The sequence below is a fragment of the Scyliorhinus torazame genome, chromosome 5, assembly GCF_047496885.1.
Source record: "Scyliorhinus torazame isolate Kashiwa2021f chromosome 5, sScyTor2.1, whole genome shotgun sequence".
Classification (NCBI taxonomy): domain Eukaryota; kingdom Metazoa; phylum Chordata; class Chondrichthyes; order Carcharhiniformes; family Scyliorhinidae; genus Scyliorhinus; species Scyliorhinus torazame.
The window spans coordinates 177,905,212-177,930,865 of record NC_092711.1 but is presented as its reverse complement, the minus strand read 5'-3'; the positions used below and the strand labels follow the sequence as shown (position 1 = coordinate 177,930,865).

At 48.7% G+C, this 25,654-nt stretch overlaps 2 protein-coding genes and 1 long non-coding RNA gene across 3 annotated transcripts in view; 1 reads left to right on the top strand and 2 right to left on the bottom strand.

Moving 5' to 3' along the window:
• The window catches only part of LOC140422470 (uncharacterized), a 250,353-nt gene that overhangs the window by 161,364 nt on the left and 63,335 nt on the right, over positions 1–25,654 (bottom strand). The gene's annotated exons all lie outside the window — the stretch shown is intronic.
• On the top strand, positions 786–9,954 carry LOC140422503 (uncharacterized). Its single transcript, XR_011947502.1, has 2 exons — positions 786–1,205; positions 8,178–9,954. It is a non-coding gene; the product is annotated as an uncharacterized lncRNA (long non-coding RNA).
• Positions 9,620–25,654, bottom strand: LOC140422468 (uncharacterized). The gene is made up of 2 exons (XM_072507477.1): positions 25,585–25,654; positions 9,620–22,839 (listed from the first exon to the last, which is right to left on the bottom strand). The coding sequence occupies exon 2, from the start codon at positions 22,461–22,463 to the stop codon at positions 21,120–21,122; it is 1,344 nt and encodes a 447-aa protein (XP_072363578.1). The 5' UTR covers positions 22,464–22,839; positions 25,585–25,654; the 3' UTR covers positions 9,620–21,119.

Below are 25,654 nucleotides of genomic sequence, written 5' to 3'. Positions count from 1 at the left end.
TTAGAGTACCCAATTATTTTTTTTCCAATTAAGGGACAATTTAGCATGGCCAAACCACCTAACCAGCACATCTTTGGGTTGTGGGGGTGAAACCCCCGCAGACATGCTGACTATCCTTAATTAATTCTTGCCTCCGCAACAGAGATTAATTCTGTCCCATATTTTCCAATCATTTCCTGACCACTCACGTTAAACTCACTGGTCTGTAATTTCCTGGATTTTCCCTACTTCATTACTTGAATAATGGAACCACATTATCTCTCCTCCAGTCATCTGGCACTGCTCCTGTGACCAGAGATTTGAAAATTGTTGTCAGAGCCTCTGCAATCTCCTCTCTTGCTTCCCACAGCAGCCTGGGAAACATCTCATCTGGGCCTGAGGATTTAAACAAGTCACCAATTGAAGGGCAGAATAAGAACATAAATTTAATGGGAGAAAAGGAAGTGTTTTACTTACAGAGGTGAGAGGAAGTTTCAGTCTGTGTGAAGCTGGAGGAACAGCAGGTTTGCTGGGCAGATAGTGAAGGAAGCTTCGTGCAGCCAGTGACACAGGCCCCAGACTCTGATTGGCTGGCGGATCAGCGCCTGTCCAGTCGTCCACAGGTTCCTATTGGTCAAACTCCCTCATGGAACAATGAGGGGGCGGACCTCGGCCCTCGTCGGGGTGGGTGGGTATTTGACCTTTCGACGCTGAGCTGTTATCCAATCCGGAGTATTTTGTTTCTGTGACTAGGGGTGCTGCTCCCAATGGGAAACTGTGTGCTGGGAACGCCCCTCTGAGTCATTGTAACGTTCCAAAGGAGCCCTGCCTGAATTACTCTGTTCCGCGGTGACGTTTCCGGATTCCAGTGCGCAGGACCGGCGGGCGCACACGAGATCCCCGCCCCCTCCCTTTGTTCCCCCTCTCCCTTCTACTGCAGACAAGGTTTCCTGGCAACCGGCCGACGCTTCCGGCCAGAGCGAGAACTCGCCCAGTGATCTCCATATTCACCCTGCCCGGGACTGCGCATGTCCAAGGGAGGTAGGGAACTGCGCAGTGCAGAGGAGAGCCCACCCTCTGACCTTCCTGCTCAGGTATTGGCTCTTGAGAAACTGGGAGGACCAAAAGGACTTTGGTCCTCCAGCCGATCAGAGCACTGCCTTTGTGTGAATGAAGATTGAATGATGCTTCACACAGACTGCAACATCCTCCTGTCTCCAACATCTGTGAGTAAAACACTTTCTTTTCTCTCCCTTTCCATTTATTTTCTCATTCTGACCTTCAATTGGTGTCTTGCAACAACTGAAGTAAAGGAAGTGAATCCAGGGAGGGTGCAAACTCTGGAAAGCTTGGCCCAGGTCTCTCTCTCTCTTAAAGACATTGACATCCTTTGCTCCCTGTGGTGGTATGTATTAGGGGTAATGTGGTACCTGTGAAGCCGAGAGGCTATTGGCTGACAGGTCCCGGGTCCTGGTTGGATCTGCCGACTTCTGGCTCCGCCCTGATGGCGGAGTATAAGAGCCCGAGCTTCTCCCCGCAGCCTCATTCTGTTGCTGAGCTGCTGGGGACAAGTCTCGCTTAATAAAGCCTAGATCGACTTCCATCGCTTCTCGTCTCACATAAGTCATTGTGCGCTACAATTTATTAAGCGAGCTTAAAAGACTATGGAGCTCCGGATCGCCTCGGAGTGCCTGCGGATCAGCCCCCACGCAGCGAACTCGGCGGCCGTATTCAAACACTGGCAAGCATGCTTTGAAGGCTACCTCCGAACGGCCCCCGGCCGGACCACGGAAGAGCAGAAAATGCAGGTCCTGCATTCGAGGGTAAACCCGGAGATTTACTCGCTTATAGAAGACGCAGAGGATTTCCCGACGGCGCTCGCATTGCTGAAGGGCATCTACATTCGGCCCGTAAACCAGGTCTACGCGTGCCACCGACTCGCGACGAGACGGCAAATTCCCGGAGAATCGCTCGAGGAATTCTACGGCGCGCTGCTAATTTTGGGACGAGGCTGCAACTGCCCGCCGGTGAACGCGATTGAACACACGGACCTGCTAATTCGTGATGCATTCGTGGCAGGTATGAACTCTCCCCAAGTCTAAAAGACTTTTAGAAAGAGAGTCGCTAGGACTCAGAGGCACGGGCCCTTGCAGCCTCCCTTGATGTGGCCTCCCAAAATGCCCGCGCTTATGTCTCCGACCGCGCGGCAGCCCCTTGGGCTCAGTGGACCCCCGTCGCGACCAACTCCCCGGCGCACCCCCCCCCCCCGCAAGCGTGCGCGGTTAAAGCGCCAGACCATCCCGGGGGGGGGGGGGCGCTGCTATTTTTGACGACAAGTGAAACACCCCCGGCAGCGCTGCCCGGCCCGCGCAGCTACTTGTAAAAGCTGCGGTAGAAAGGGCCATTTCGCGGCAGTGTGCCGGTTCGGGGGGTCGCCTCAATCCCCGGAGAAGAACGAGGACAACAGATCCCGAACACCCCCCAGCGCCCCATGTGCGACCCGCGGGCATCGCCATTTTGGGTCCCGGGCACCACGAGGGGAGGATGGGCGCCGCCATCTTGTGAACCCCAGCCACGTGCAATTCATGGGGGCGGCCATTTTGTCCACCCCCGACCACGTGCGACCCATGGGGGCAGCCATTTTGTCCACCCCCGGCCACGTGCGATTCATGGACGCCACCATCTTGGTTGACAATAAAGGACCCCAGCATCGACGGCTCCACGGGGTCCGAAGAAGACGCCGCGACGGTGCTGGTCAACGGATACGAGACGCCGTGCCTGATCGACTCCGGGAGCACTGAAAGTTTTATTCACCCAGACACGGTAAGACGCTGTTTTCTGACCATCCATCCAAGCACGCAAAAGATTTCCCTCGCTGCAGGATCCCACTCAGTGGAGATCAAAGGGTTCTGCATCGCAAACCTAACGGTGCAAGGGAGGGAGTTTAAGAACTACAGGCTCTGCGTCCTGCCCCAACTCTGCGCGCCCACATTACTGGGATTAGACTTCCAATGTAACCGTCAGATCCTAACATTCCAATTCGGCGGCCCAATACCCCCACTCACTATCTGTGGCCTCGCAACTCTCAAGGTTGAACCGCCGTCCTTTTTAAAAAAAAATGTTTTTTTATTCTCCTCCATTTTCACATTTTCTCCCACATTTACATCCATCAACAATAAACAATAATCAGCAAGATATGTCAGTCCCCATAATAACAACGATCCCATCTACGCACCAACCTCCAAACCTCAACCCGCATGTTTACAAAAAACAAATGACAAAAAGGAATCAGGGATTACCCGTAGTCACCCTTAATCTTACACAGCTCCCCCCCACCCACCCCCCACCCAGGTCTCCAGCTCCTCCCGTCCACGTACATGATACCCAAGAGTTGTAAACACCCCCCCCCCCCCCCCCTTCTCCAACTCCTCCCGTCCACTGCCTTCTGTAAAACTCCTCCCCCCAACCTCGGTTCCTTCCCCCCCAACTTTCCACCCCGGCTAGACCACTCGGACCCTGTTCTGCCAGGCTCCGATGGCCGCAGCCCCTCCCCCCACCTCACTCCCGTTCACTGGCCGGCTTAAACTGGCCAGCATGGAGGCCCCCACCCGGGTCCCTTTCCCACTTGCCCGGCCCCAGGAAAGCCCAAAGATCCCCTTTCAGCACACAAACCCCGCATATCCACATACGCCCCAAAGAACCCTCATTTTGAGTGAAAGTCCCATCCCTTCCCTTGTCCAAATATATACAACATTGGCTCCTTTAGTCTCTACACCTGCGCGCAGTGATAGAAAAAAGAAGAAAATACAGTCATGAGGTTACATCGGCACATGGCCATTCCTCAATTTGTCAGTTCTGCCACAGTCCTTCTGCTTTCGCAAACTCCTCCGCTGCTTCCGCCGTTCCAAAATAAAAGTCCCTGAGCTTGTAAGTCACCCTCAACTTCGCTGGATATGCAATGCCGCACCGCACCTTGCTAATGTACAGTGCCCTCTTCACCCGGTTGAAGGCAGCCCGCCTCCTTGCCAGCTCCACCGTAAAGTCCTGGTATACACGCATACCAGCTCCAGCCCACTGCACCACCCGCTTCTGCTTGGCCCAGCTCAGGACCTTCTCCTTCACCCTGTACCTACGGAAGCACAGAGTCACTGCCCTTGGCGGCTCACTCGCCTTTGGTACAGGCCTCCACGACCGATGAGCCCAATCCAGTTCATATCGGGAGGGATCCTCCCCCTCCCCCAATAGTTTTGCCAGCATCGCGGCAAAATACTCAGTCGGCTTCGGTCCTTCAACTCCTTCGGGCAGCCCCACAATCCTCAAGTTCTGTCGCCTGGATCTATTTTCCAGGTCTTCCATTTTTCCTCGCAGAACCTTGTTAGTATCCATCACCTTCCGCATCTCTTTCCCCATCGAGGCAAGTTGATCACTGTGCTGCAATAACGTCTCCTCTACTTCCTTCAGTGCCTCCCCTTGCTCTCGCAACTCCGCCACTGCGCTCGCCACCTCCGTCCTCACCGGGGAAACTGCCTCCTCCACCAGCACACTCAAAACCTCCCTCATCTCCTTCCTCACCGTCTCCATGCATTTCGCAATCTGTGCCAACTGCTTTTTAAATTCCGCAGCCATCACCTTGGTTATTTCTTCAGCCGTAAGCAGTGCGGCCTTCCCTGGTGCTCCAGCCTCCATTTTTCCTGGTGACCCCGCGGTGACCTTTCCACTCCCCAACGGACCTCCAGCTGGTTTTTTTCCGGCCGTTTTCTTGCTCACCCTCAACATTTTTCTTTGGGTTTTTTTCCCTCCTGTGTCTTCACTGTGTCTCCTCCGTGCCTTCTCCCTGCTTCTGCCGCCTCCGCGGACCCTGGGACCGAGCTTAAAGCCCCGAAAATGCCGTTCCCGAGCGGGAGCTCTCCATTGTGCGGCCGCCTCCCGCCCGCCGTCACCGGAAGTCGTCTGAACCGCCGTCCTTGTTTGCAAACCTCACCCCGGATTGCAAACCCGTCGCCACTAGGAGCAGATGGTACAGCGTCCAGGACCGGACATTTATTCGGTCTGAAGTCCAGCGGCTACTAAAGGAAGGCATAATCCAGGCCAGCAATAGTCCCTGGAGAGCCCAGGTGGTAGTCGTAAAGACCGGGGAGAAGCAAAGGATGATCGTCGACTAGTCAGACCATCAACAGGTACACGCAGCTAGATGCGTACCCTCTCCCCTGCATATCCGACATGGTCAATCGGATTGCTCAGTATAAGGTCTTTTCCACCGTGGACCTCAAGTCCGCCTACCACCAGCTCCCCATCTGCCCAGGTGACCGCAAGTACACCGCCTTCGAGGCAGACGGGCGGCTATACCACTTCCTAAGGGTCCCATTTGGCATCACAAACGGGGTCTCGGTCTTCCAACGGGAGATGGACCGAATGGTTGACCAGCACGGATTGCAGGCCACGTTCCCGTATCTCGACAACGTAACCATCTGTGGCTACAATCAGCAGGACCACGACACCAACCTCCAAAAGTTCCTCCAGACCGCTAACACCCTGAACCTCACATATAACGAGGAAAAATGCGTTTTTAGCACAAACCATTTGGCCATCCTGGGATACGTAGTGCGCAATGGAGTAATAGGCCCCGACCCCATGCGCCCCCTTATGGAATTTCCCCTCCCCCACTGCTCCAAAGCCCTGAAACGTTGCCTGGGCTTCTTTTCATATTACGCCCAGTGGGTCCCCCAGTACGCAGACAAGGCCCGCCCGCTAATACAGTCCACTACCTTCCCCCTGTCGACAGAGGCTCGCCAGGCCTTCAGCCGCATCAAAGCGGATATCGCAAAGGCCACGATGCGCGCCATCGACGAGTCCCTCCCCTTCCAGGTCGAGAGCGATGCATCCGATGTAGCTCTGGCGGCCACCCTTAACCAAGCGGGCAGACCCGTGGCCTTTTTCTCCCGGACCCTCCACGCCTCAGAAATCCGCCACTCCTCAGTGGACAAGGAAGCCCAAGCCATAGTGGAAGCTGTGCGACATTGGAGGCATTACCTGGCCGGCAGGAGATTCACTCTCCTCACCGACCAACGGTCAGTAGCCTTTATGTTCGATAATGCACAGTGGGGCAAAATTAAGAATGACAAGATCTTAAGGTGGAGGATCGAACTCTCCACCTACAATTATGAGATCTTGTATCGTCCTGGAAAGCTGAACGAGCCGTCCGATGCCCTATCCCGCGGCACATGTGCGAACGCACAAATAGACCGCCTCCAAGCCCTCCACGAGGACCTCTGCCACCCGGGGGTCACTCGATTCTAACATTTCGTAAAGTCCCGCAACCTCCTCTACTCTGTGAAGGAGGTCTGTACAGTCACCAGGAACTGCCACATCTGCGCAGAGTGCAAACCGCACTTTTTCAGGCCGGATAGAGCGCACCTGATCAAGGCTTCCCGCCCCTTTCAACGCCACAGTTTGGATTTCAACGGGCCCCTCCCTCCACCGACCGCAACGCGTACTTCCTGAACGTGGTGGAGGAGTACTCCTGTTTCCCCTTCACCATCCCCTGCCCCGACATGAAAGCGGCCAGTCATTAAAGCCCTTGGCACCATATTCACTGTTCGGTTTCCCCGTGTATATCCATAGCGACAGGGGGTCCTCCTTCATGAGTGACGAGCTGCGGCAGTTCCTGCTCAGCAAGGGCATAGCCTCGAGCAGGACGACCAGCTACAACCCCCGGGGGAACGGGCAAGTAGAGAGGGAGAACAGCACGGTCTGGAAGACCGTCCTACTGTCCAGGGATCTCCTAGTTTCCCGGTCCAGGGATCTCCCAGTTTCCCGGTGGCAGGAGGTCCTCCCGGACGCTCTCCACTCCATCCGGTCGCTGCTGTGTACCACCACTAACCAAACGCCTCATGAGCGCCTCCTTGTCTTCCCCAGGAAGTCCTCCGGAACGTCGCTGCCGACCTGGCTGGCGGCCCCAGGACCCATCTTGCTCCGGAAATCGGACCCGTTGGTCGAGAGGGTCCACCTTCTCCACGCGAACCCGCAGTACGCCGATGTGGCGTACCCCGACGGCCAACAGGACACGGTCTCCCTGCGGACACCTGGCACCCGCCGGCAACACACACACACCCCCGACACCGATCACCCCCTCCCTGCCACCGGCGCACCCCGCGACCGCCCCCTTCCCGGGGGGATCGGTCCTCCTCCCGTGCCCGCCCAGGAGTAAAACAGGAACAAACAGGAAAACGCTCCCGGAGACGACAACGCCCGAGCAAGCACCTGCACCACTACCGGGGCTGAGGTGATCGACGAGAAAGACCAGACCGCCCGCTCGACTCGTGGAATCCGCATGACACCAAGAAAGCAAGAATGTTGTTGCAACAAAAATTTTTTTTGCTCGTATTGTAAATAGTTCTCACAAACTTGTACATAGCCCAGTGTAGGGCTAAAGTTGTAGTAACACTGTCCGAAATTTGTTCCAGGGCCAGCCTTGTAAACCCTTACCACCATGCGAACCACCACCCCGCCGGGTTCTTTTTTAACAAGGGGTGAATGTGGTGGTATGTATTAGGGGTAATGTGGTACCTGTGAAGCCGAGAGGCTATTGGCTGACAGGTCCCGGGTCCTGGTTGGATCTGCCAACTTCTAGCTCCGCCTTTATAAGAGCCCGGCTTCTCCCCGCAGCCTCATTCTGTTGCTGAGCTACTGGGGACAAGCTGCTGGATGAAAAGTTGGGGGGGGGGGGGCATTGACCTAACCTGACACAAAGTACATGCAGGTAGTCACTGGATTTGATTGTAACCCCCAACCCCCCCCCCCCACCCCCCGGCCCCCTCACCGAAACATTGAAGCTACCAAGGAATAGGAGAGTAGTGTGTGTAAATGGTGCTGAGGGAGATTGGCCATTGAGCTCATTAAAGGATGGGGCAAGTTCTGTGGGCCAAATGGCTGACTGCAGCTCCCATTTGTTATAATCTGTGTCCAGGACAGGAAGCAGTGAGCATGGATCTGTCAGTCAGTCTGAATCAGCACTTCAGGAGAATTGGGAGGGAGAATATTAGATACAGCAGAGTGAGAATGGAGGGAGAGTGTGTGGGATGGAGATTTACAGCTTTTGGGGAATGAGAGAGGGAAGAATGTTCCATGGAAACTAGAACTGTCTGTTCTGAGTTTCTATCCTGTACTGACAGTGATGTATTTTGTAAATTGTTTTCCAGGATATTAGAAAAGGAGGAATTACGGACAGAAATCCCAAACATCACATCTTGATCTGACAGAGTCACTTGATTCTTTGGGTCACACACACCCGAGTGAGAGTGTTCCAGAGCACTGACTGTGGAAAGAGCTTCAACTAGTTACAGAGCTTCACAGCGGGGAGGGACTGTACATGTCTTCTCTGTATGAGTAAGGCTTCAATTGTCTAACCTGGAGAGACACAAGGAGACTCAGAACATGGAGAAACCGTGGAAATGCCGGGACTGTGGGAAGGAATCAAAGCCCCACCTGCACTGGAAGCTCATCGGCACATTCACACTGGGAGAGGCCATTCAGCTGCTCTCAGTGTGGGAAAGGATTCAGTCAGTCATTCACCCTGTAACACACCAGAGGGTTCACACTGGGGAGAGGCCATTGAACTGCTCTTAGTGTGGGAAGAGATTCAATTAGCCAGCCTGACGTCCCTCCGGCGAGTTCACACGGAGGAGAAGCCGTTCACCTGCTCTCAGTGTGGGAAGGGATTCAGACATTTATCCACCCTGCGGAGACATCAGCCAGTTCACCCCGGGGAGTGAGCATTCACCTGCACTCAATGTGGGACGGGATTCTGTGTTTCCTTGTACCTGCTGAGACACCAACAAGGTCACAAGTGATTACAGCGGTTGGATTCTGCTGTTATTGTTGCTACTCTCAATTACACCCAGGACAGCATTGTGTTCATTCTGTCAGTTGGTCAATGGGGAGGGTCGGAGGGTTTCTTTCTGCTGGACTGGCCGGTCTCACGACTTTGCCTCCAGTGGGCTGATGCTCTTGAGCCTTGTGGCAAATACTTGGCTTCAAATTTCACAAGGATCACAGAGTGAAAGGGTGTTTGGAAGGTAGATGACAGATAGTTCCTGTTTCTGTTTGGAACCCCAAAGCATGCAGTTCCTGTTTCTGTTTGGAACCCCAAAGCATGCAGTTCCTGTTTCTGTTTGGAACCCCCAAAGCATGCAGTTCCTGTTTCTGTTTGGAACCCCCAAAGCATGCAGTTCCTGTTTCTGTTTGGCACCCCAAAGCATGCAGTTCCTGTTTCTGTTTGGAACCCCAAAGCATGCAGTTCCTGTTTCTGTTTGGAACCCCAAAGCATGCAGTTCCTGTTTCTGTTTGGAACCCCAAAGCATGCAGTTCAGATGAAGATCGGCTTTGGTAGTTACATTGTGGTTACATGGTTCTGTCTCAGAAGGAAACGGTCAAGCTATGAGGGGCAAGTTGATTGAGAACTTACAATAAAATGTGTAATGATACACAGGCAGTCGCATTTAAGGAATTATCACATATTTACATAAAATATAGATTCCTTTAAGAAACAAAATCCAACAGGAAAAGTGACGCAACCGTGGTTAACAAGAAAAATTAAAGATTCCATTAGCTCAAAGGAAGAGGCTCATTAATGGATTACAGATTTATTGCTTCACTGATTTATTGGTACCTTGAAGAATCAATGCAGTATAATTCTTAAATTCAGTATACATACAGACAGAAAATGGAATATCCACAAGGCAAAGTCATTTTTTCATAAAAAATATGAGTATTGCTGCACAGCAACTTAATATGTCAGAATTTAACACAGTTTCAAGAAAAGTTGCATAAAAGCCCTCGTAACGAATAAACCATTGTTCTACAAATACATCTAGCAATGAAAAAAGTATCGCAGCCTTAGCAACAGAAACATTTACAAAATGTAGCAAAGCCTTAGCAACAAGGTTAATGCAGTACACCTTATCTTCAGAGGATTGGTACATGTGGCAGGAGCATGTAGACATTTAATTAATTTGATAGACATTAATGAATCTTAAGTAATGACCAATGCCTGGATAACAAATCATGTTCCAAGTGACAGAATTTTTTGAATAAAATCAGGAAGCCTCAGCTGAGAATTTGAAACCAATAAACCATTGATAAGAATTTCTTTAAGAATAAAGTTTCATGACTAAAGTTTGTTCTGTATTCCTGCTTTAAGAAATTCTGAACCATCTATTCATTTCCTAATATTTTCTTATGTCTTTGTTTAACTCTTTTTATTATGTTTTGATGTATTATTTGATCTGAATTTTGATTTATTTTTATGGAAGAGAATCAAGGTGGATAATTAACAATAAAGTTGCATTTTTGGACACCTCCAATCAACCAGATCTTGGGCTCATTTTTGAAGATAAAATAAAAGATCTTATCACTCATGTAGTTGCCAAAATAAGTGTAACACCGAGGATTGGAAACTTGTTTTAGAATTCAGCAAAGGAGGATCAAGAAACTCATAAAGAGAAAATAGAATATGAGAGCAAACTGGCGAGAAACATAAAAAAACGACTGGAAAAGTTCCTGCAAAATGTGAAAAGGAAAAGATTCACAAAGACCAATGTGGGTCCATTGCAGGCAAAGACAGGAGAGTTTATAATGGAGAATAAGGAAATGACAGAGAAACTAAACAATGTGTGTCTGTCTTCATGGAGGAGGATACAGAAATCGTCCCAAAAACACGAGAGAACCAAAGGACCAGTGAGCACGAGGAACTGAAAGAGATTAGTATTAGTGAAAAAGCAGTACTGGAGAAATTAATGTGGTTGAAAGTTAATAAATCCCCAAAGCTGCTGCTCTACATCCCAGAGTGTTGAAAGAGGCGGCTGGAGAGATAGTGGATACATTGGTGATCATCTTTCAAAATTCGATAGATTCTGGAATGGTTCCTGCAGATTGGAAGGTGGTAAATGTAACCCCACTATTTAAGGAGAGAGAGAGAAAATGGGGAACCACAGACCCATTAGCCTGACATCAGATGGGGGGGAAATGCTACAATCGATTATAAAGGATGTGATAACATAGAATTAGGAGCAGGAGTAGGCCACTCGGCCCCTCGAGCCTGCTCCACCATTTAAGAAGTTGATCTGATTGTAACCTCAACTCCACATTCCCCCTGATAACCTTTCACCCCCTTGCTTATCAAGAATCTATTTAACTCAGTCTTCAAAATATTCAAAGACTCTGCTTCCACTGCCCTTTGAGGAAGAGAGTTCCAAAGACTCCCAACTCTGAAAGAAAAAAGTTCTCCTCTGCCTTAAATGACAAAATACAAATTTCTTTACCCGTCAGTCTGGCCTCAATAAAAGTCGAGATGGATTTGCAGGTACAGCATTAGTTATTTTATTTGACTTGCAAGCCTTTCTCAATTCACAGCAAGTACAAAGCACATCTTGCTTCGTACACCTCTGGAATCAAGTGAGTCTGTAGGACAAAGGGATCTCTACTACTCACACAACTGGCATCAAGTTTCACATACACGATTCCCATAGGTCATCCTATACCCCTCCTGACCTATCCATACACTCTAATTGGCTCACTTCCAATCCCTTCCTCTGGCCCCTATTACCCAGCATCCTTTTCTTCTCCTTTGGTGGACACACCTCCTCCTTGCTTTGCCATGCGGTCTGAAATCCTTTGTCTGTGAACTCACCAGAATGAGACTGGCCTATCTCTACATTACAGTAACTAATATCTCTAAAGTAACTATTTTATATCACATTCGTCATTCCCTCCTTTTATCATTCCACGATAACTGAACTATCCAATCCATAGCTACGGTCCCTCATCTAAAAAGATCCGTCGCTGCATTTCCAATTCCTGGCGTAGCCCCCCTTCATCTGCTGCACCCTCATGGATTTTGACAGCTAAGATTTTAGGGGCGTTGATCTGTTCCAGTGCACCCCGCATTCTACCCATCACACATTTAAGGATAGCTGGGCCCACAAAGATGCAGCCAATAGCCACTGCTAAATACATGGCCATATTTATCAACCAGTCCTTCCAACCTCCAAATCCCCAGTTACCCCAAGAGCCAGGATCCTGCATTCCGTCCAGGTGATCCCGTATGCGATCCATAAATTTAGTGATGTTAGCGGTTAAGTCTTGAACTCCCATAATACACTTGCCCTGTACTATGGCGCATACCCCACCCTCACGGGCCAGAAGATAGTCAAGAGCATACCGGTTCTGCATTGCAAACAACCGCAGCTGAGACAATTCCTTGGTTATTGCCCCGAGGGCTCCCAAGGTTTCATTTCCCAAGATGGTAAGGCCACAAATAAAATAATTCCTATCGCTGACAGCCAAGGAACCCCCCACACCTCCCAGTGTCAAGACGCTCCGAAATCCCCACCCGGCTGAGTGGCCCCGGTTGGGTGCGAGAACCTGAGGTTTTTTCCAGTTCTCGCAGAATTCAGCTGAGACTGCCCGGCGTGCTAACTGATTATGCAGCATCCACGCCTAGGGGCAGGGGACTGTGGTAGGGACTAGAGTCCCAATAGCAATTTGGTGGGGAAATGGGTGTGACAAAACATTAGTTGCTGTACCATTTTTTTTAAAGTAGTATCCTTGTTCCGTGTACAGGTGAGCATCACAATCAGTATATCGGTTGCGTAGGGATCCCCCAGTAGCCCAGTTTATCCAGCTTTGGAACGCCCATTCGGGCCACCCAGCAATGCAGAAAGCCCTAGTCCCAACAGTGATATGAGAGACATTCGCCCAGCCACAAAGGAGCTGGATGCCGGCGTTCAATAGAACACCAGTGGTGTTGTAACAAACGCATTGGCCAGACGCCTGGGTGATATGACACCTCCTGTCCGTACAGGTGGGGAACAGACATGTTATATTCGTTTCCACCTCTACCAGCAAACAGCCGTATCCTTCACTGCTGAAACAATTCTTGTACGACCGGGAATCCCTATTGGGAGTGAAGTGGCTAGGTATATACGCCCTCCACCGTTGCAGCCTATCATACTGTGAGTGGGAATTATCCCGAGGAAGGGGAAGGCAAATAGCCGGTGGTGCTGAACCCGGATCGTAAGGAAGAGTGACTTGCTCGGGCGGTGACTCGGAACGCTGACAACCACCGTTTGGGGAGTGCCCCAAAGCGGTGAAACAGAAAATAACCTAGACACCGCTGCGGGGTTCGGGTAGCAGACAACCCGTCCATGGCCATACAAGCGGTGGTAAATCTGGTAGAAGTGATTCATACTATCCAGGTTTTCCTCAGTGTGGCCTTCAACTAAATTAAGTGTATCTCCCGATAACCTACGTTCTAGCTGTACTTCCCTTCTCACACGCCCCGTCCTCTCTCTAGTCCCTCTCTCTCTCTCTCACAAGTATGGGGGTGTTACATTCTGATTGGCAAGGGACCAAAATACCCTGTTGCAACAGCTCTCGGATTAATTTGTCCATAGACAGGGCTGCAGTCGAGTGTTAATCGTTTCAGGGACCTCAAAATATTTTATGGCAGTGCCGTCTGGCGTGACTTGAAGTGCGTACTCTGTTGGATCTGAATGATCCACTGCCCTCCTTACCATAGGTCCCAGATCCCTGGCATGGTACTGGTCGTGGACCTGACGTGTAATATGAGGGCTTACCGAAGCTGACTGTGGCCATAAATGTGGTGGTATTGTAACAAAATCGGCTGTACCTTCTTTTCCCGTGACTGTGGCTGTAACTTTGACTGGCCATTCGGTCCAAATTAATGGCCGGTATTTGTCCTCCAACTCCCTGTTTTGTCCGGTTCTGTCATAGGCCAGGGTAACGTGATGCAGTGAATGTTCAATGTCTAACGTCCACCACTGGGGGTGATAGAAATATAGCACTGTTGTCTCATCCTCCATGATTGGACCGTTACCCCTTCGTCTCCGTACTCTAGCTGTAGCTGGGAGATACACAGTAAATCTCGGGCCAACAAGTTACAGTCCAATCCAGTAGTCACTACAAACTGATGATCTGCAGACTTATTCTCGTAAGTGACTGTCGCAGGTTCAGAAATAGGATACTCACACACCTGTCCTTGGAACCCCGACAAATGCTGGGTGTGGTCAGATAGTGGTAGGCGAAGTTCTGATTGCAGAGAAGACATGGCTGCTCCAGTGTCGATTACAAATGGGTGATGTTCATCTCCTATCTGCAGAGAGATAATAGGTTCCCTGTCCGATTGGAGAGTCCTTATGACTAAATTAGCTAGTCAATCCTGTGTTGGGAAAGGGTTTGCCTAGGAGAAGTCAGTGTATCTCGTCTGTCCTCCCCTTGGGTGGGTACCCCCTCCTTCTGCTGCCTGTCTTTTAAAGGGGCATTCCTGTTGCCAGTGATCTGCATGGCCGCAATTAAAACATGCATTGCTTCCTCTATATCTGCCCCGTCCTCTTCTCCCAGTAGACCAATGGCCCCTCAGAGGGGGCGGCGGTTGTAAAGCTGCTGGTGCATACGGTGGGCCATAAAAAGGAGCTGAGGGTCCCTTTGGGTGGGTTTGATATCCTCCCCCGCGCTGATCCACCCACCCAAAGTCACAATATTGGGGCTCCAGCTGGTAAGCTACCATTTCTGCCGCTTGTTGGGGTCACAGATCATCCTTTTTCATTACATACTCAGTCTTAACCTTTGTAACTGAGCCTCCTTTCTGGCCTACACCCTCCTTCCAATAAAATCTGACTGCCCTTGCCACCTGGGAAGGGTCGTTCTCTGTCCAATTCATGTTATTACATTTCACAGCAGTAGCCACGGAAGGTGGTAGGCAATGCATTAACATAGCACAATATTGAGGGGAATTCTGACCATTTTGATATGGCAAGTCGTCTGACTGCCCATGGTAGATTTCATTAAAACGTTCCAGAAATTCCTCTGGCTCTTCAATCTTCTTAGGTTTTAGGTCTAAGATAGCAGAAATATTTATGGGCTTTTGAAATGTGCTATTCAACGCATTCAGGATTTGTGTCCCTCTATCGTAATCTAACGCATGGGCTTGCTGAAGTGCGGCGTGGCTAGCATAATTCAAGTGATTAAGATGATTGCGGTACTCTGCTGGGGTTAAAACCTGCTGGACTAGGGCCCAGAGGTCCCTAGAATCAGCTTGATAAATTGAGATGGTAGTTCTCAGGGAATCCACGAAAGCAGCAGGAGATTCTTTTCTATCTGGGATTGTAGCCATAATAGCCATCATCTCACTGGGTGTCCATGGGAAATAAACGTCTATCGTGGGCTGGGCCCTGGCGTCAAGGTTTGGTATCTTCCTAATCGGCAACTGTCTCCGAGTCTCACCAGGGGGCACTCTAGCTATTTCCTCTGGTTCTTCCAAGACTTCGACGTCCCTCCCTGTCACTAGAGGGAGATCTTTCTCTTTCAATCCTGGCATCTCCCTTTGTTCTCGAAATTTGCGGTTTCCCCTTGGTCTGAAGGGATTTAGGTGGTATGCTTAATTGTTTCTGGTTAGGATCAAGCCCTTCTCTCGCTGTCCGAGATCGGGTCCTAGAGCTAACTGGGCTTGCGGAACAGAGCTCCTCTTCCCCTACTGATCGTGAAGATGGTAAATCGGGACCCACGCTATCAACCAAAAGGGCTGGAGTTACTGGCATGATTGGAATCTGGGGAGCAGTGACTGGATATAAATTATTATACTCTGGTGGTTCTGGAATTAGTGCAGACAATGCTACAGGTGCAGTCGGAACTTTTACTGACATTTTTAAATCATCGAATTGATCATTTTCTATCAATTCAAGGCCAGCCATTGAACTACGTAGCCCATCTTTTGTTTGACCCGAGCCTTTCCTGTCTTTACTTGCACGTTTTTTTTTTAATGCACATTCCTTTTTCAAGACCTGTAATGTTTTTTTTTTTAACCCTGTTCACTAATTGGAATTCCCATTTTAAGGGCATTGTCCTGCCAACTTGATAACATGATCCTATCTCTTTCCTCTTGACAATATTGTCTCCATAATCTAATTAACTCTTTAGCTTTCATACTTTGGCTCTTTCTTTTTTTTTAATTATATATTTTTTTTTATTTGCTTATTTATAATGGCAATTTTTGCTCCTTGGCAAAATGATTGAAAAAGGTTCTAACAGTGTTCTTTTAAAACTTAAAATGTTTGAAAATTCAAATTGAATTACTGCAACTTGCAAGCTTAGCTCTGATCTCAACTCACAACTAAATTTATGATTTGCTTAACACAAACTTGGATAACATTTACAACTTAATTAATTCTTTATCTTAACAATTTGTCTTTTAACAAGTTTTTCTTACATTCTCAAAAATGTTGGCTGCTACCAATGAGGGAGCAGTTAGCTGCGGTGATGTATACCGGAGCAAAGTCAACTGTCATCTCCAGATTTACACTTTTTAAAATGGTATCAGAGTTTCTTTAAGCTTCTATTAATTCACAAATAAAATGAGATAAACATTATTTCAAGTAAGTAATACTTAAGATTCTGGCAATTTCAATCAATTGCTTTCGAAAATAATAACTTTTATCAAAGAGGTGGAGAAACCCACTGGTTTCCTTTAATTAATTCAAAACGTAACTTTGCTGGAGTTCACTGACTCAAAGGAAAGGTATCCGATTACACTACAGGCTGCTGCTGTTATCTCAAGGCCTGAGTGAGAAGCACTGTCTGTCGTCTTTATAACTTTGGCTGCTGCTGTTACCCCTTTGAGCGACTTCTGCTTCAACCAACATGCAGCATCCAGCTCTATGGATGTCTTTGTCTTGAAATTTATCCAAGCAATTCCCCACAATCTCAACTAGTCCTCAGAACTGCGTTTTTCGCCACTACAGTCCAAGGGTACAATTTTAGCTTAATCAACTATAGATTTAAAACACTCACATATGGAATTGAATCATCTTCAGATTTAAAAACACTTATTGAACTGAACCTTCATCTACTGAAGTCCCATCAGCCCTAAAAACACTTACTTAACTGAACCTTCATCTACTGAAGTCACATCAGCCTTAAAAACACTTATACATGGAATTGAAACATCGTTTTAGATGTCCCATCAACCCAAAACCTAACCCAAGCCGAATCGGAACTCACACATGGAATTGAACCATCTTCAGATTTAAAAACACTTATTTAACTGAACCCTCATCTGCTGAAGTCACATCAGTCGTCAACAACACAATTAACCCAAAACTGAACTATCAATTATGATATCCCATCAGTTTAATTTTCTAATCCCCAGATTGACCTTTGATTTCGTCGAGACGATCTTTCCGTACCAACCGCGAGTGACCAGACTAATCAGACGATAATAAGAGGGGAAAAAGCAATGCGCGGTCATTTTCCAGCTATACATTGTGGGCCCCTTCTTCCCACTCTCCCTGTTCATAATCAGTCTAATTCTGATTTCGCGGTTGGTCAGAACAGTCTTGAGAAATCCCGGGTTTCGGCACCAAATGACAAAATATAAATTTCTTTACCCGTCAGTCTGGCCTCAATAAAAGTCGAGATGGATTTGCAGGTACAGCATTAGTTATTTTATTTGGCTTGCAAGCCTTTCTCAATTCACAGCAAGTACAAAGCACATCTTGCTTCGTACACCTCTGGAATCAAGTGAGTCTGTAGGACAAAGGGATCTCTACTACTCACACAATTGGCATCAAGTTTCACATACACGATTCCCATAGGTCATCCTATACCCCTCCTGACCTATCCATACACTCTAATTGGCTCACTTCCAATCCCTTCCTCTGGCCCCTATTACCCAGCATCCTTTTCTCCTCCTTTGGTGGACACACCTCCTCCTTGCTTTGCCATGCGGTCTGAAATCCTTTGTCTGTGAACTCACCAGAATGAGACTGGCCTATCTCTACATTACAGTAACTAATATCTCTAAAGTAACTATTTTATATCACATTCGTCATAAATGGGCAAGTTATTACTTTTAAAGTGACTCCAATTTCTAGATTCTCCCACAAGAGGAAACATCCTTTCCACACCCATCCTGTCAAGGCCCCTCAGGATCTTATACGGTTCAATCAAGTCACCTAAACTCCATCGGACACAAGCCCAGCCTGTCCAATCATTCCTCATAAGACCAGCCTCCAATTCCAGGTATGAGTCCAGTAAACCTTCTCTGAACGGTTTCCAACACATTTACATCATTCCTTGAATGAGAGCAATACTGTACACAGGGCTCCAGATGTGGACTCATCAATGTCCTGTATAACTGAAGCACAACCTCCCTACTTTTGTATTCAATTCCCTTTTTGTGATTCATGCTCTTGGACACCCAGATCCCTCAGAGTCTCAGAGCTCTACAATCTCTCACTATTCAGATCAGAAACTGTTTTATTCTTCTGGCAACATGGACAATTTCACATTTTCTCACATTATTCTCCATTTGGCAGATCTTTTCCCACTCACGTAACCTACCTCTATCCATTGTTGTCTCCGTATGTCCTCTTCACAATTTACTTTCCTACCTATCTTTATACCATCGGAGCGTCAGAGCAGGAGTAGGCCATTCAGCCCATCGAGCCTGCACCGCCATTCAATACGATCATAGCTGATCATCCATTTCACGGTAGCACAGTGGTTAGCACAGTTGCTTCACAGCTCCAGGGTCCCAGGTTCGATTCCCGGCTTGGGTCACTGTCTGTGTGGAGTTTGCAGTTTCTCCGTGTCTGCGTGGGTTTCCACCGGGTGCTCCGGTTTCCTCCCACAGTCCAAAGATGTGCAGGTTAGGTGAATTGGCCATGCTAAATTGCTCTCAGTGTCCAAAAAGGTGGGGTGGGGTTACTGGGTTACGGGGATAGGGTGGGGTTCTGGACTTAGGTTGGGTGCTCTTTCCAAGGGCCGGTACAGACTCAATGGGTCGAATGGCCTCCTTCTGCATTGTAAATTCTATGATTCAATGTCTTTTTCCCCACACTATCTCCATATCCATATGGGTTATTGATATTTAGAAATCTGTCAGTTGGGTGGCACGGTGGCCCAGTGGTTAGCACTGCTGCCTCACGGCACCAAGAACCTGAGTTTGATCCTGTCCCCGGGTCACTGTCCATGTGGAGTTTGCACATTCTCCCAGTGCCTTGTGGGTCTCAGATCCACAACCGAACTTGTTGTGCAGCATTGGTGAATTGACCTCGCCACTCTGCCCCTTAATTAGAAAAACATAATTTATTAAACAAAGAGAAAGAAATCTGTCAGTCTCTGCTTTAAACACACTCAGTGACTGAGCTCCCACAGCCCTCTGGGGTAGAGAATTCCAAAGATTCACAACCCTCGGAGTAAAGAAATGTCTCCTCCGAGACCCGTCCTAAGTGACTGCCCCCTTATTTTGAAATTGTGTCCCCTGGTTCCAGACTCCCCAACCAGGGGAAACATCTCACCTGCACCCACCCTGTCTATTCCTTTATGGATTTTGTAAGTTTCAATGAAATCCCCTCTCATCCTTGAAACTCTAGAGAAAAGAGGCCTAGTTTCCCCAATCTCTCTTCAGGGGACAGCCCTGCCAAACCCGGAACAAGTCTGGTCAAACTTTGTTGCTGTACTCTGTGGCAATACCTTTCCTGAGGTAAGGGCAGTAAAACTGCACACATTACTCCAGCTGTGGTCTAAGCATTTCATAATGATCGATGTCAAGGCCATCGAATGGTATTCATTGAGGCACATTGCCTGGTTCTTCTTTGGCACCGGTATGCTGGTGGTCTTCTTGAAGCAGGTGGGAATCTCAGAACGGAGTAGGGAGAGGTTGAGGATGTCCGCGAACACACCCGCCAGTTGGTCCGCGCAGGATCTGGGTGCATGGCAGGAACTCCGCCTGGACCCGCCGCTTTCAGAGGGTTCACTTTCAAGAAGGCCAATCTGACTTTGTACGCTGTGACGGTGGGCCTGGGTGTGTCCAAGGCTGCTGGGGCAGATGACAAAGGTTTGTTGGTTTCCTGCTCGAAATAAGCATAGAATGCATTGAGTTTGCTGGGAAGGGGTACTCGGCTTTGCTTTTTAGCGCATTATGTTGTTTAAGCCTCGCCACAATCGATGAGAGTCCATGATTCTAGCTCAGTCTGGACAGCTCTTCTGTTGTCTCTTGGCATCCCTGTTGGCTTTGCAGAAGTCATACCTAGATTTTTTTTTGTACAGGTCAGGGTTGCCTGACTTGAACACCTCAGACGTGGCCTTCAGTCGGGAGTGAAACTCTATCGATTAAACCACGGTTTCTGGTTGGGTAACGTATGTACTACCTTCTTTGACACACAATCTTCTACACATTTACTGATGAAGTCTGTGATGGTGCTGGTATACTCGTTTCAGTTAACTGTCGAGTTCTTGAATATGGACCAGTCGCGCAGGAGCTCTTCTGTTGCCTCAGACCAGCATTTCTTAACCGGATTCTCCCGCTTAAGTTTCTGCTTGTACGCCGGGAGAAGGAGCACCGTATCGTGGTCCGATTTTCCGAAGTGCAGTCAGGGGATGGATCATCAGGCGCCCTTGATGTTTGTGTAGCAGTGGTCAAGGATGTTGGGGCCCCTGTCGGGACAGATGTGTTGGCGGAATTTTGGCAGTGCACTCGAGGTTGGCCTGGTTAAAGTCCCCGGCCACAATGAACAAGGCCTCCGGGTATTCGGCTTCATTGTTATTTATAGCGGTTACAATTCATCAAGCGGCGTCTTCACTTCCGCCTGGGGTGGGATGTAGACCGCCGTGATGATGGCAGAAGAGAATTCCCATGGAAGGTAGTATGGGCGGCACTTCACAGTCGGGTATTCCAGGTCCAGGGAGCAGTAGTTCGCCAGGGTCGCCACATCCGAGCACCAGGAGTTGGCGAGGAGACAAACCCCTCCACCCACACCAGGTTCAGTCCTGGATGTGATTAACTGCAGGAATAACAGCAGAATCCAACCCGACATTACTTGTGAATCCTTTGGTGTGTCAGCATGTTGGACGACTGAGTGAATCCCTCCCCACAGTGAGAGCAGGTGAATGGCTTCTTTCCAGTGTGAACTCGCTGGTGTCTCCGCAATGTGGATGATGTTTGAAACCTCTTTGTGCAGTGAGAGCATCTGAACGGTCTCTCCTCAGTGTGAATGCACTGGTGGGACTTCAGTACCCGAGAGCTTTTAAACCCTTTCCCACAGTCGGAGCATTTAAAGGGTCTCTCATTGCTGTGAGTGACATTGTGGCTCAGCAAGTGATGACCGAGTGAATCTTTTCCCAGTCGGAGAGGTGAACGGGCTCTCCCCAGTGTGACCTTGCTCGTGTTTCATCAGGTTGGATGAGGTTCTAAACCTCTTTGTGCAGTGAGAGCAGCTGAACGGTCTCTCCTCAGAGTGAACGCGCTGGTGGGACATCAGTAGCTGTGAGCTTTTGAAACCCCTCCTGCAGTCAGAGCATTTAAAGGGCCTGCTCTTGGTGTGAGTGGCATTGTGGTTCAGCAGGCTGGATAATTGAGCAAATCCCTTCACACACACAGTGCAGATGAAAGGCCTCTCCCCGGTGTGAAGTCGTTCGTGTCTCCGAAGGTTACCAATAACAGTGAATCCCTTATCACACACAGTGCAGATGAACGGCCTCTCCCCGGTGTGAAGTCGTTTGTGTCTCCGCAGGCTGCCAATGTCAGTGAATCCCTTTTCACACTGAATGCAGGTGAAAGGCCTCTCTCCAGTGTGAACTCGCTGGTGTGCCTGCAGGTGGGATAACTGAGTGTATCCCTTCCCACAGTCAGAGCAGGTGAACGGCCTCTCCCCAGTGTGAACTCGTTCGTGTTTCCGCAGGCTGCCAATGTCAGTGAATCCCTTTTCACACTGAATGCAGGTGAAAGGCCTCTCTCCAGTGTGAACTCGCTGGTGTCTCTGCAGGTGGTGTAACTGAGTGAATCCCTTCCCACAGTCAGAGCAGGTGAACGGCCTCTCCCCAGTGTGAACTCGTTCGTGTTTCCGCAGGCTGCTAATGTCAGTGAATCCCTTTTCACACTGAGGGCAGGTGAAAGGCCTCTCTCCAGTGTGAACTCGTTCGTGTTGCCGCAGGTTGCAAATGTCAGTGAATCCCTTTTTACACTGAGAGCAGGTGAAAGGCCTGTCTCCAGTGTGAACTCGTTCGTGTCTCTGCAGGTTGCCAATTTGAGTGAATCCCTTTTCACACTGAGAGCAGGTGAAAGGCCTCTCTCCAGTGTGAACTCGTTCGTGTCTCTGCAGGTTGCCAATTTGAGCGAATCCCTTTTCACACTGAGAGCAGGTGAAAGGCCTCTCTCCAGTGTGAACTCGTTCGTGTTGCCGCAGGCTGCCAATGTCAGTGAATCTCTTTTCACACTGAGAGCAGGTGAAAGGCCTCTCTCCAGTGTGAACTCGCTGGTGTGTCTGCAGGATGGATAACTGAGTGAATTCCTTCCCACACACTGAGCAGGTGAAAGGCCTCTCTCCAGTGTGACTGCGTTGATGCGTTGCCAGCTCGTGTGGGGCTCTAAATCCCTTCCCACAATCCTCACATTTCCATGGTTTCTCCATGATCCGGGTGATCTTGCGTCTCACCGCGTTGGACGATCAGTTGAAGCGTCGTCCACACACAGAAGACCTATACAGTCTCTCCCTGCTGTGAATGGTGAAGTATGTTTTCAGGCTGTGTCACTGGTTAAAGCTCTTTGCACAGTCAGTGCTCTGTAACAGTCTCACACGGTGGGGGGGGGGGGGGGGGGGGGGGGGGGTGTTTCGGTGCTTTTCCAGACACACTGTTGTTTAAAATCTTGTGAAGCAGACAGAATAGACAAACATTTCTCCTTCTAGATTCTAAGGCCGATGATCCCAAGAATTGAGTGACTCAGTCAGTTCTTGACGTGATATATAGTTTGAGGTATCGGCCTCAAACTCCTCTCGTTCGAACTTCCTGCAAACAGATTTTACAATAGTAATAATTGTCAGTACAGGATAGAAATTCAGAACAGACAATTCTAGATTCTATCGAACATTCTTTCCTCTCTCTTCCCCTGAAATGCTCTAAATCTCAATCACACACACTCCCTCCATTCTCACTCTGCTGTATCCAGTATTCACCCTCCCAATTCTCCTGAAGGCACTGAACCAGGCTGATTGACAGATCCAAGCTCACTGTTTCCTGTCCTGGACACAGAGACCTGAAAATCTTCATGCAGGCTGCCAGACAGATATATGTCTATATTACTGGATGAAAAATGTGTGTAATAAACAGACTGTATTCACTTACATTCCCTCCCAATTTTCCTGACGGTGCTGATCAACAAATCTAAACTCACTAAAACCTGTACAAGAGTAGAGAATCTCCATATAAGTACTGATTAGAGATAGGGAAATTCGGAGTAAGAATTTTCTTTAGTCATGGAGTGGTCATGACAGGGAACTCACTGCCCACAAGGGTTGTGGAAGTCGAGATGATCAATAATTTAAAATAAAATAGGATGGTCACTTGAAGAAAATAAACTTGCAGGGGAACAGGGATATCGAGGGGGAATGGGACTGACTGGATTGCTGTACAGAGAGTCAGCATTGACTTGAGTTACCAAATGGATTCTGTCAGTGCTGCAATGACTGTATGACTGGAAATATATAATGTAGATACAGTACTATTTACAAAACTAGAAATAATAATACATGTATTTCATTACGGAACCATCAATAATATATATAAATACAGACCATATAACACACACTAGACATATTTCTGTCCGATATTAAATTTTTAAAAATTAATTTAGGGGATGTGGACAATGCTGGTTAGGCCAACATTTATTGCCCATCCCCAGTTGCCCTTCCGAAGTAGTGGTGAGCTGCCTTCTTGAACTGCTGCAGTCCTTGAGGTGTAGGTACATCCCCTGTGCTGTTTTTTTTTCATTTGTTTTTTTATAAATTTAGAGTACTCAATTCATTTTTTACAATTATGGGGCAATTTAGCATGGCCAATCCACCTACCCTGCACATCTTTGGGTTGTGGGGGCGAAATGCACGCAAACACGGGGAGAATGTGCAAACTCCACGCAGACAGTGACCCAGAGCCGGGATTGAGCCTGGGACCTCGGAGCCGTGAGGCAGCAGTGCTAACCACTGCTCCACCATGCTGCCCTACATCCCCTGTGCTGTTAGGGAGGGAATTCCAGAATGTTGCCCCAGGGACAGTGAAGGAACGGCAATATATTTCCAAGTCAAGGTGGTGAGTAACTTGGAGGAGAACTTCCAGGTGGTGGACTTCCCAGGTTTCTGCTGCTCTTGTCCTTCTAGATGGTAGTGGTTGTGGGTTTGGAAGGTGCTGTCTGAGGAACCTTTCCCGGGTTACTGCAGTGTATCTTGTAAATGGTATACACGACTGTGACTGTTTGTCGGTGGTGGAAGGTTTGAATGTTTGTGGAAGGCGATGCAATCAATCAGGCTGCTTTGTCTGGATAGAATCGAGCTTCTTACGTGTTGTTGGAGCTGCACTCATCCAGCAAAGTGGAGTGTATTCCATTACACTCCTGACTTGTGCTTGTAGATGTCTGGTGGACAGGCTTTGGGGCATCAGGAGGCATGTTACTCGCCGTAGGATTCCCAGCCCTGGATCTGCCGTGGTAGCTACAGTATTAATATGGCTAGTCCAGTTCAGTTTCTGATCAATGGTAACCCCCAGGATGTTGGTTGTGGGGGTTCACCGATGGGAATGCCACTGAATGTCAAGGGGTGGTGGTTAGATCCTCTCGTCGGAGATGGTCATTGCCTTGTAGCAATGAATGTAACTTGCCACTTATCAGCCCAAGTCTGGATAATGTCCAGGTCTTACTGAATTTGGGCATGGACTGCTTCATTTGCTTCATTATCTGAGGAGTTGAGAATGGTGCTGAACATGTTTGCGGATCGGCAAACATCACCACTTCTCACCTTATGATGGAAGGGAGATCATTGATGAAGCAGCTGAAGATGGTTGGGCCTAGGATACTGCCCTGAGGAACTCCTGCAGTGATGTCCTGGAGCTGAGATGACTGACCTCCAATCACCACAATCATCTTCCTTTGTGCCAGGTATAAATCCAACCAGTGAAGAATTATCCCCCGATTCCCATTGACTCCAGTTTAGCTGGGGCTCCTTGATGCCATACTCGGTCAAATGCTGCCTTGATGTCAAGGGCAGTCACTCTCACCTCATTTCTGGCATTCAGCTCTTTCGTCCAAGTTTGAACTAAGGCTGTAATGAGGTCAGGAGCTGAGTGGCCCTGGCAGAACCCAAACTGAGCGCCCTGGAGCAGGTTATTGCAGAATAAGTGCCACTTAATAGGACCTTTGATGACTCCTTCCATTACTTTGTTGATGATGGAGAGTATTCCGACAGGGAATTGGCTGGGTCGGATTTGGCCTGTTTACTGACCCCTTAAATGTCAGTCATCTCCTGGGGAAACCAGCCCTTTAATTGTGAACATTAAGAAAGAGATCGTCCTTTTAGCCAGACAAATAAATGTGTCGAGCAAAGGATGTCAATGTCTTTGAGAGAGAGAGAGACCTGGGCCAAGCTTTGCAGAGTCTGCACCCTCCCTGGATTCACTTCCTTTCCCTTCAGTCGCTGCAAGTCACCAATTGAAGGTGAGAATGAGAAAATAAATGGAAAGGGGGAGAAAAGAAAGTGTTTTACTCACAGATGTTGCAGACAGGAGTCTGTGTGCAGCTCAAGCTCATTCAGGGTTGGGGGGAACAACAGCTTTCGCA